The sequence below is a fragment of the Priapulus caudatus genome, unplaced genomic scaffold, assembly GCF_000485595.1.
Source record: "Priapulus caudatus unplaced genomic scaffold, Priapulus_caudatus-5.0.1 Scaffold387, whole genome shotgun sequence".
Lineage (NCBI taxonomy): Eukaryota > Metazoa > Priapulida > Priapulimorpha > Priapulimorphida > Priapulidae > Priapulus > Priapulus caudatus.
Window position 1 is genome coordinate 218,734 of NW_014577448.1, and position 12,282 is coordinate 231,015.

The following is a 12,282-nucleotide window of genomic DNA, read 5'->3' on the forward strand; positions in this document are numbered from 1 at the left end:
GAGAGAGAGAGAGAGAGAGAGAGAGAGAGAGAGAGAGAGATACAGGGACTATAACAGCGTGGATGGGGTAGGGGGGAGGGGGGAACGTACATAACAGACATTAGATTGCAGAGCCACGACTCTAGCATGCCAACCGCGAATCTAAGCCAGCCAACGATCAATAACCCTTCCTTTAAAATTTCACGTTAAACCGATCGTACATGGAGGAACCCCAAGGGAGGGGAAGGGGGGAATCGCCAGAGGATTGGGTGCGGGGGTAAACACACTCCATCCCTCCCTCCCTCCCTCCCTCCTCATCACTCGCGCGATGTATGGAAGGTCAGTATAGCCTCTGAGCTCCTCACTCGAGTTCTCTTTCGCTCTCGCTCTCTCTCTCTCTCCATCCCTCCCTCCCTCCCTCCCTCCTCGTCACTCGCGCTATGTATGGAAGGTCAGTATAGCCTCTGAGCTCCTCACTCGAGTTCTCTTTCGCTCTCGCTCTCTCTCTCTCTCTCTCTCTCTCTCTCTCTCTCTCTCTCTCTCTCTCTCTCTCTCTCTACACGCTCGGCCTGAGAACATCGTAACTTTACCACGTTTCTGTTAACGGTCTATGAGAAAAACTTATGAGGACTAATGTGTTTGGACTCATTTTGTTTCTGGCGACGGACTCCCAGCTCATTGCGATGCTCGTTATATATTATCTCTTGATATTATATATATATATTACCCCGGAGAGGAATTCTTCACGTAGCGGCGCCACGTTTTCGAAAGCGATGGCGTTGCTTTGTTGTTGTTCTGACGCGGCCGTGTCGCGTATAGTTGTCCCGCTACGCGCAGACGATTTGTTCGATGTGTATCGTCGTCGTCTGACGGTACCCGTTCCCGCTCAGCAATGTCATGTGATGCTCGGTGTAGCCTGGATCACCGGGAACACGCTCACCTGGATTGGACATCCCGTCGCCTTTACGCGGCGATGGTGAAGGGGAAGGGGCGAATGGAAGCTGGCAGGCGAGCTGTGAATTTCTGTAGTAGAAGTCCATGCGTTATCGGTCATGCAGCGTCTGTTTGTTTGTTTGTTTGTTTGTTTGTGTGTGTGTTTGTTTGTTTATTTGTTTGTTGTGATAATGTTGTAGTATTCTGCGCCGACAAATCGTCTGGGCGTGTCTGTTCGTTTACGATTTCATTTGTCCGTCGGCGCCTGCTAGTAATTTCTGCTTCTTCTTCTGCAGGTTGTGCGTGAGCGGGGACGTGTAGCGGAACAGGCCGCAGGGGGACGGAGTTGCTCATCTCATATTGCCATGACTTGCCGCTAATAACAGCTCATATATATATATATATATATATATATATATATGTATATAAAATATATTATATAATAATGTGTAATAATAGAATATTATCTATAATAATAATATATCATAATAGAAGTATTACGTCTATACGGTTGACGCGCACGTTCGCAGGATCTGGCGACGGAGATCTTGCTGACGCTGGGGCAAGCGTTTGAGGTCGCGTACGACATGGCGCTGCAGGACAAGGCGGACGCGTCGGCGGCTCGCACGCTGGAGAAGAAGCTTCAGGGCTCCTCGCCGTCCGCGAGGAAGCGCAACCACCAGCACCAGCACCAGGGGTCGACGGGGTCGAAGAGTGGCAGCTCGAAATCTAGTTCTATGGAGGAGATCATTTGCTAGCCATCGAGGTATTAAGTTATGTAGTATGTTATGTGATAGCCATTTAGGTATTAAGTTACGTAATATGTCATCTGCTAGCCACTGAACTACTAGGTTTTATCATACAGCATCTGATAGCCATTTAGGTATTAAGTTATGTAATATGTCATCTGCTATTGCCAGCTGATTTCACGATGTTGCCAGCTTATTTAACGATGTTGCCAGCTTATTTAACGATGTTGCCAGCTGATTTCACAATTTTGCCAGCTGATTTCACGATGTTGCCAGATGATTTCACGAGCTGCCAGTGCCAGGGTTTGTGGACGAATAGGATAATTTATTGTGGTATATGGGAACACAAATGCTTACGATCATACCTTGATTTGTACATTTTGTCTTTATTTCGTCATTTTTGCTAGACGCATTATTTGTTGTGTGTAAGCTACGCTTTTTCTTGTTATTGCGTCAGACTGTGGTATAATCAGACACAGCTAGTATTTAGGTTTGCAGGGGTATGTATGGTTACAGATTAATTTAATTTGGCGAGCAAACTGGCAACGTTGTGCTTATAAAACTATGGCATAGTTTAACGTTGTAAAATCATGAAAAATACTTCTGTTTATATTGTTGTTGTTGCTGTATTAAACATTACTATGCTATTTCTGTATTATTTGTTTATTAGTGATATTAATAAATTTAATTGGAATGATGCATATTTGAAATTTTGAAATCATAAATATATGAATTATATTTTGAGAATTAACCTAGGAACGTCAATGTAAAAGAGATGCATTTAATTAAATCGCACATATGCATTATATATATGTGTGTGTACGTGTGTGCGTGCGTGGGTACGTGCGTGTATAATACCTATATATATATATACAAATATAGTATGTTATATATTACGTTATAAAATTTGCACTATCTTGTAACATAACCCTGCTTTTCAAGTGTGATTCAACGAACGTCTCATATTCTAGTCTGTTAACCTGGTGGTTTATATTTGTATAGCTACCAACTTGTTGTAAAGATAATTGTGGCAATTGAGCCAAAAGTCAGACTTGTTTGTGCTTGTAATATATGCTAATCAGATCTTGAAAATAAATTGTTCTACCACTTCTAATTGTATAAAATGTACGTATGGAGTGCTGTGTATACGTTTCAGGCTTGTGTGATCCTATCACCGAATTAAAACACAAAATAGCAGAGTGAAAAATAGTAAGAATTTTACTGAAATGATATTACAAGATTTGCTGGAGTTGTAAAAATATGTGAAGCAACTGTGTTTCACTATGAGTAGAAATCTCATACAGACAGAAATATACTAGATGTGAAATTCATTTCGGTGCTAACTATATGCATCCGTAAAATACCAGCTAAGTAAAACACTATCACCTTGGTACGACTATTTTAACAACTATGTGCAGAGAAACAGAGAGAACGAGTGCAACAGTAGAAGTGATTTAACATTACAACCGCGTAAAAGTTCAAATTAAAACCATGACAAAATAATCCCAAAATGCAATTCGTAAATGGCATAATGGATTCCACGAATCCTCAACAAAATGGAAACGTGCTGCCAGCATTTGCTGTCCAACGTTCTTGTATTATCTAGTTGTACTACGCAATTCATCTCGAATTTTCATTATATATTTGCGTAAACATTGTAGTATCTATCATATATATATATACTATAACAACTTTCTACTAAGTGGTGCGTCTTTCGTGGTCATTTTGAATGATCATTTATAGCTCTATATCATAACGTTTTTGATTTAGATTTTCCGATCAACTGATCCTGTTAATTTGATTGCAAAGTGAGGTACTCGTATCTCTTACGTACGATGTTGAAAAAACCCAACTTACAGTTCGACGGGAGAAGCCGTTTCGCTGCGCCCTCTATACTAACGAACAATCACAGAAGACGGTTGATGGCAAACATGGCGACATGAGGAGTAATAGATCTGTTAGCGTTGTCTCCACCACGTCTATCCGATCTCACTGGTCACCTGTCAAATCGTCGATGCCGCAGCGTCATCGATATTCCATCAATCCTTCCTACACGACGGATCAATTACCTCTACCGTAATACCGTATGAGTACTGCCAGCGATAAACGGACAACATGGCGGCTCCATTTTGCCATGTTCGCTGAGCGTGCTGTGCGATTACCCCTAACTTCTGTTGAGGGGTGGTTCCACACATCAGTACATAGTGAACTAACGTCGGTGGCACCCCACACTATCACACTAGCTCGCAGCTAACGTTGCAGATAACGTCGGTGCTCCATCACACAGTGCTCGCAGCTGAGGCCTGCAGTCAACGATGCACAGAAAGTAGTCGATGTTCTAGCTGTCGCATTCCCACACGCTGGCGGCTCCCATCTCTAAACTCATCCCGGGCTCCGGCCTTTCTCTCGGCTTCACTTGTGTCTTTTTCCTTAACGAAATCGGTTTGGTTTCCTGCCATCAACGCCCACTGTGCCGTGCCCGGCTCGGTGGTCCCGTCTGTCTCTTCTCCCATAAGGCACTGCGCTGACGATTGTCGAGAAAGCATATAGTGATTGTCCTTGTGACTATGGCCACGCGTGCGGCGTGTGTCCGACGATGCTAGGACCGCGCTGTGGTCACTGCAGCCGATGCGGCCAGTACTGCGATGGCATTTCCTGCGCTGGTACGGGCACAGGTAGGCCTGCCGCGAGTAACCCTGCAACAACAGTTCATATACACCTATTATATCAACGTCACACGTATCGATAACACAATAAATCAATCAATCAACCGATAATTACATTAATATATAATAATAACACATAGGACCTATACGTGTTATTATCAGCGTGATATCAACGTGTTTTAGAAGCGTCGTATTCGTCATTGTGACGTCATGCAGTCCTATTCGACATATATACAGATTCCGTGTATGTATTGAAGAGGAACGGACACCGGCATGTCTCTGTTTTATATACATAAATTCAGCACAGGTTCTTAGTAATGATAAATAATTAAATTTAATTAAATTGATAATAAATTTTGCGTTATAAACGTTCGCTTGAATAACTACAGTCCTAAAATTAATATTGACCGTCTAGCTCCAACGTTAATTTCAGTCCAATAAAACTAAGGTATTCCCCCTGTAATCATGATGACTTTATTTATTTGACAACGTTAAACTTTTATATAACCCTTGGTTTAAATATCATTTTAATGTTGTTTCATAGTTGTTCTCTCATATAAATAACCCCATCTTCGTTCCATTCTCCATGGATCTTTTTAGCAGTCAGCACACAAAAATAATGAATTTATTGAGTATTGAATTTATAGTATATATACGTTTATATATTTATATATATAGAAACGATTTTATATTGTATGAATTTCCACAAGTGTTGGTTACGTAAGAAAAATGTGCCTTTAATGTGTACATTAAAATGTAAAAATATTGCATTCGCACTAATCATGATATTCTTTCGCTGGCTAAATTCGTGTATTTTCGTTTGCTATATTCGCGTATTTTTTGCTGGTTAAATTCGCGTATTTTTATTAGCTACATTCGCATTTTTTCGCTTGCAACACCATGAATTTTCGCTTGCTATATTCGTGTATCTAACTATATATACGTGTATTTTCGCTAGGTACATTCGTGTATTTTTGCTTGCTAAATTCGCGTATATTCACTGACGACATTCGCGTATTCTCGCTTGCTACAGTGCGATTATGCGCTCCATTCATGAACTCGCTTTATCTACACGGCAGATCTACCATGCGAAGAAATTCATGCTCGTCACACGGCCACTCGATCGGTGCATCCATCCAAACATTCGCGCTACGTGTACTGAATGGCTTGGAAGCCGTGTACGCAGAAAGAAACGACACAATATCGGCGCAAATATTTTCCAACGTAGCTTCAACGCCTTCGTTTATTCTGCGTCTAACGCGAGACGAAATGTCGATCGCGTACGAATACAAATTAACCCTCAATAGCGGGCGGCTGGCTTTTTTTTATCGGAGGTTCTCATTGGAAGCGTAAGCCGCTGGCGTGCGATGTGGACTGGGGCTCACACGGAGGGAGGTCTACTTAGTATGCGGTACGTTTGAAGGCGTATTAGCGAACGGATAATTTAACAGACTTTGCCGGAGCCCTGCGTACACACGGGCGTTCTCTCACTGCCGGTCCGACACGGGAGGATGGGGGGGGGGGAGGGGTTATGAGCGCGTATGTATGTATGTATGTATGTATGTATGTATGTATGTATGTATGTATGTATGTATGTATGTATGTATGTATGTATGTATGTATGTTGTCTGTGTATGTGTGTGTTGTGTGTGTGTGTGTGTGTGTGTGTGTGTGTGTGTGTGTGTCTGTGCGCTGTGTTGTGTGTGTGTGTGTGTGTGTGTGTGTGTGTGTGGGTGGTTGCGTGTGTGTGTGTGGTGTGTGTGTGTGTTGTGTGATGTGTGTGTGCGCGGTGCATGGGTGTGTGATTGAGCGCGTGCGTGTGTTATGTGTTGTGTGTGTGTGTGTGTGGTGTGTGTGTGTGTGTGTGTGTGTGTGTGTGTGTGTGTGTGTGTGGTGTGTGGGCGCGTGCATGTGTGTGATTGAGCGGCGTGGCGTGTGTTATGTGTGTGTGGTGGTGTGTGTGGTGTGCGTGCGTGGCGCGTGTGTGTGTGTGGTGCGGTGGCGTCGCGTGCGTGTGTGTGGTGTGGCGTGTGCATTGTAGAATTTCGTAGAAGGAGCGAGGAGAAGAAGAAGAGGAGCGTGCGCGCCAAAGTGTAGAGTGGCCTCTCCTGCGCTGACGAGCTGCGTACATCAAGCTATTAACACATCTTTCCGTACCGCCCCCCCCCTCTTCCTGCCTTCTCTCTCTCTCTGCTCTCTGCTCTTCTCTCTCTCTCTTCCGGGACCGCGGGTGAGAAGCCGGGCGTTCCAGCGAACCCCCGCCGCTGTACGGGGGGGGAGACGGCTGAAGAATGATACCCGGCTGATTTAGCGGCCTGTCGCGCGCCGAGTTAGAACTCACGGCGCGGGAGATGGCCGGGTTACAGAACAAAGTAGCATTGTTTGAGCGGACTGCTCGCGATGCGAGCGCCAGATAGCAGGCGCCGGCTAAAAGCGTGGGGCAGCATCGCGTAACCAGCGTAAGCACAGACGTCGTATGTGTTGAAACAGGTCCTTTGCTCTGGGCCGGCAGGCGGGGCCGGTGAAGAGACCAGCCTGTTAAATGGGCGCCGGGCCAGCGAGTAGGCCATAGAGTGGCCGTTTGTTCGTGAGGCGCAAAAGTGCAGTGAAAAGTGTAGTAGCCCTCGCATAGCTCTAGGCTAGAATTCCTTTAGAAAGCAGGCGAGTACGCAATATTTCCTTCGTTGCCATATGTTAATGGCCAATAAATTAATATTGGCAAAATGCTTTTTAATTCTTGATGACGTCAGAGTCATTCTCATATATTTTTATTTGCCGTAGCCGTATAATATACTATATATATTATATATATATATATATATATATATATATATATATGGCAGATATGAGTGGCATTTTTACGTAGTCTTTGTATTTGTGTACCGCTACCCACAATGAGCATATTGACATAATGAATATGAGATGAAGTAAGATTGAAATCTGCTATTGTTTTTAGATATTTATATATACGTATATTAGCGTATATATAATATAATATGATATATATTATCTATATATTAAGTTATGTGTGGTGGCGTAGTATATATATATAGTATATAGTTATATATATATATTATATAGTGCGTAAATGGCGTGTGCGGAGTGGCATGTGTGTACGACCGCCCGCGCGCTCACACACAGGTCGGCACACGACGGCACGATGGTCACGGCGCGCACGCACGCACACCCCACGGCACCCACACAGCTGGCTATTCGCGCAACACACATCACACACACACCCTCAGGCACACACACACACGACACAGCACACACAAACACAGGGACACACACCACACACACACAGCACACGACACACACGACGCACAACACCACACACACACATGGCCACACACACAGCACACACACACACACACACACACACAGAACACACACACACACACACACAACATAGAGACCAAGCAGACGCACAGCAAATATATATATTATATATTATTTATATATATATATCAACAGGTTTGCGTTTACCAGTACTGGAGCGCGTTACTGAGCCTTAGGCTGGCCTTCCATTCCCTGCAATGCCACGTTAGCTGAGCTCACCGGGCCGCCTCTGGATGGGTAGCCACCCTAGGCTGGAGAGAGGTCGTAGCCGGCGTGTAGGGAGGCGGGATGCTGTAGCGGGTAAGAGGAGGCGTCCTCGGGCTGCTGCTGGCAGGCACGTAGAAGACTGAGTGGGCTCGTTGTTGCATTCCGTACTGCGGCATGCTGAGCGACGGACCTATAGAGGTAAGAGTAGACTGTGTGACGGGAAATTATTCGTACGATTTACGTGGGTTTATACTAACGAACGCTCCACTAAAAATAAATAATAAAGACGTATAAAGATCTAAAAGATAATATTTTAACAAAAACATGATAAATATAAAAACTAATAATATTATTGGTAATTTTACCAGAAATTAGCACTATTTAAGCATGGATTTTTAAGTAACATCTTGGCTTTAATTAAAATGGGCAATTTTCATATTTAATTTTATTTTTAAGTTATTTGGCTAGACATTTATATGTATTATAACGTTGTCCGTCGTTTACTCAGTTTGCTTTGTTGATTGCGTATTATGAAGTAAATTGAGTACGTCGCTTTCAGCTTTAACTTACGCAGGTGCTCAAGTATTGTTATTTATTTGCCTTTTGCCAATTTAATTATATTTCATTCATGGGCTGCGTGATCGGACGCCGTGAGTGCGTTCTGTGTAAGTTCTGTGTGCGTGTTCATGATTGCTTGTTCTGCTTAGGCCCGCTCCGTCTGCGGTGGGTGGCTGTGGTCATCGACGTACAGGCCCGCTTGCCGGTTTAAACAACTGCTTGATGGGCGGCGTCGCCACGGAGGAGACGGGCGAGGTGGTCGTGGCTACGGGGAAGCTGTCTTGCCGTCGCCGGCTGACTTCTCCAGGCTTCTCCTCTCGTGCCGGCATTTTGGCTCGCCGATCTAGAAAACGCAGACTATACGCGATGTGCGAGATTGCCATGAATCGAGCTGACGGCATCGCTTTCGCTTGCGAGTCGGTGGCTGGCAATGAGAAGATAAATGTATTTGTTAAGAATGTAATCGTTTAGGACGTATGCGTTGCGGATCCGCTGGGCGGTAATCGCAGCAGGATATGGCGTGGCGCATCCATGCGCGTATAAGCGACGACTTTGATCGGCATCTGTCGTGCAAGACGCCACTCAGAATGAAGCGGAGTGTAAAATCGAATGCAGCGCTGGTGGCTTCCAGTGTTAGAAATGTTCGAGCCATTATGCAAAATTGTTTCGCCTCGTCAGAAGCGAAGGCGTCTTCGCACTTCGGACGCTAACTGCGGTTTTTTAATTAATGATATTAAGGATGTTTAAATTCGCCGCCTGCGGCCAGCTGTTCAAGGGTTATTACGCTAGTGTTTAGTGGGCGCTTATGTTGTAAATATTGTGCCGCGGCTATGTACTTAGCATTTTTCTCTATCTAAAGGTGCTATCTCAATGTAGCTCAGCGCCTGTATTTGGCCTCAGGTAGGCTCTCTTGGCCACGCCCCCTTAATCTCTCTCTCGCAGAGACATCCGGGATAATGCGTTCTTTCAAAACTCCTTGTAGGGGCAGCGGTCGTGGGGAATGATACATCTATTCGCTGCTTTCTCAGTGCAGCGTCTGCCAGCGATTATTTGCTGCGTGTGCATGATAAAAACGCTATTATTATATATAGCATTCTATCTGATTTAATAAAGGTAGCATATGGCAAAGGTGAGGAGAGGCGTGCAAGCTGCCTCAACGGAGGCGAGACGTATTGATTGTGACGTAAACGCATCACGTTGTATCTACCACAAACTAACGACGCAATATCATAAACTCCATTCTGGTGCTAATGTTTGCAACGGCTAAGCTAAGAAGTTTACGTAGCAAAACTGCTTTGTCATCCGTCTGTGCCGTGTCATATTTGAGCGCACGTACCACGGCTCAGTTGGCTGGCAGCAACGCGACGCTAGCATTTCAGCTGTAAAATTTGTATTTAAAAATCTAGTTATGTTTGCGTCAGAGACTTTCGGACGAAGCATCGACTGCACGGTGCGATGCCAGACAACGTGCCTGAAATCTGTATTCAGTTTTCACGTGAATATAATTGAACTAAATATGCGCGCGTGCTGTGCGGAGCGCATGTACATGACAACAGTCACGGTGTATTACTGCGTTCCAGGAGCTTCGACTTGGCTCGTTGGTAACGACGTGCGGTTTTCTGCGTGCAGTTTTCTTGCTTGCAGCTCCATGCCGCAGGCATGGGAATCGCCGCCCTCACCTGAGGGCTCGTCTGAAACTAATGAGGCCCCGCCGCAAGTTTATATTATGTAATCGAAAGAAGTATAGCCTTCAAGAGAGGTAATCGGGCAGGCAACAGTTTGCACTCAAGTTGATGTTATAGGATGACACATTGGTGAATGGAAAACGCTCGGTTAGTTAGGCCCTTAATATGATGCGCCAAACTCACGGCAGCATTGACGGAGTTTGACAGTTCACTGATTACTATAGTTTTTTTCTACGGGTTTGGCGCAAGGTTATAAGATCGGATATTTTGCAGCATGGAAGAGATAGTGATCCGTTTGCGGAAGCGGCTTCTGATTGGCTTGCTTTTGTGCTGCTATTTATGTTTATTTTTTATTATTTTTGGCTAATTTTGTTTTTTTTAGAATTAGGGATATGTTTAGGGGTTATGGTTAGGGTTATGGTTAGGGTTAAGCATCATTTTCGTATATCCACAACTTATTTTTACATTCAGCTATCTCGTCTGCTGAGCACCTACTATATAAGATGGGTAAGATCGGGGAAGGACATTACTTATAGACTCGCTGGCTAATGAATCTGTATAGAGCAATAGTATGCGATCAGCGAAAACATCGCCACACTAAATGTGGAAACTAACAATTAATGTGTGCCACTAACATAATACTTATGAATAATAGTGAATACGATATAATCAATAATATTAATATTATAATATATTAATATTGTTTTAAATAATAATAATAATTAATAATACATGATACTAATAACGCTGCTCATGAGTGGTGTTGTTCCTAAGCGTTCCATCAAATTGCTTCCGCGCAAACATGTTTTCTCACCCCGACACTTGCTCCTCAGCACTCGGACAAGTGCGCAAATACTAAATGGACACTGTATTCTACATGTGTCTAAAGAAACAATTGTGATTAACGGCTATAATGACACGTGTATTTCTGCATGTGTCTAAACCAATTTGGGTGGAGTAACAGCTAATAATGGAGCAGCTGGTATTGTCTACATGTGTCTATAAAGACAATTGTTGAGTAAGCAGCTTGAAGGCCTAGTGCCATTGGACGGTCGATTATCGGATGTTAGACAATTACTCACCCAATGTAATATAAGCGGTGGTTTCTTAAGAATACCCGATTATAGGTGATTTGCTACTAAACTAGCGAATATTATAATTATTCAAATGCTGAGTGGTGCTATATAGCCTACCTGTTAACAATTATATAACCATCGGATTCAGGATTTTCATGGGCAAACAGGTGGAATGGCCAACGTTTAGCGCAGTTGTATACTGATTAGAGAAATACAGGCGGCAGCTGTCACTCTCGTCAGCCCAGTGAGCATACTGATCCCGATCTCCGGTATGCGTGCGTTCCTCAGTGTATTGACGCACCAGACGATACGCGCGCTGGCCTAATGGTAGTCACGAGAATGTTGATAGTCGGTTAGTACCAACTCGACAGGACTCGGTTTTAAAGATCGGTAGTGTTTGAATCAACTTCGTTATGCGTAATGGAGCGGCGTTACTGTGTAAGCCGTAGGTTGCACACAAGCAATTTGGCGGAGAACCTGGTCGCAATTTCCTGAGGGATGCTTTTGTTTTGATAGACTGACCCTAAAATATTGATGACACTGCTATGCTTTTTCTTGTTAGTGGTAGTCGTAGCTATTGCATGGATAAAAGTATACATAGTACAGGGTAAACCCGTTGCAGATTTATTGTAATAAACTACTGTTGCAGAGTGCAAAACTACGAATAAATAAGTTCACGTTCGCTCTTTGTACGTTAAATAAAGGTTTGAACACAAGAAGGGTCAGCGCACCTACCTAAAGCTAATACCTGTTGCCAGATAATATATACTAGATACAGGTTTTTTTCGTCTCGGTTTTGGATCATCATATGAAGAGAGTAGGATGACGCTTGACGTTCAAGTTGGTTGAAAGCAATATAGGCACACGAAGCGAACTCGACCAGGCCCACAAAGCTGGCGCCATGGTAAACGCTGTTCAAAAGACCTGGTGAGTTTTACCGAGAAAAATATTGCATGTCCATGTATCTAGTCTCGTAATACTGTTAGCGTCGCTATAGATGTAATAGAGCCCCGGCGTGCATTCCCTCAAATTTAATTCATTTTACCGAGAGCTTTGATACAAGCCCAGTAAAAAGCATTTCGCTCTTGCT

At 43.8% G+C, this 12,282-nt stretch overlaps 2 protein-coding genes across 4 annotated transcripts in view; one reads left to right on the forward strand and one right to left on the reverse strand.

Annotated features, from left to right (window-relative positions):
• LOC106809824 (ankyrin repeat and sterile alpha motif domain-containing protein 1B-like) overlaps positions 1–1,830 on the forward strand; it is a 19,616-nt gene extending 17,786 nt beyond the window's left edge. For all 3 annotated transcript variants that reach the window (XM_014813041.1, XM_014813043.1, XM_014813044.1), the window contains one exon: positions 1,443–1,830. In XM_014813041.1, the coding sequence (XP_014668527.1) occupies positions 1,443–1,670 (228 nt within the window). In that variant the 3' untranslated portion in view covers positions 1,671–1,830. The remainder of the gene's footprint in view (positions 1–1,442) is intronic.
• Positions 1,831–2,861: 1,031 nt separating this feature from the next.
• LOC106809820 (paired box protein Pax-6-like) overlaps positions 2,862–12,282 on the reverse strand; it is a 36,961-nt gene continuing 27,540 nt past the window's right edge. The window contains exon 8 of the mRNA XM_014813030.1: positions 2,862–4,357. Within this exon, the coding sequence (XP_014668516.1) occupies positions 4,278–4,357 (80 nt within the window). The 3' untranslated portion in view covers positions 2,862–4,277. The remainder of the gene's footprint in view (positions 4,358–12,282) is intronic.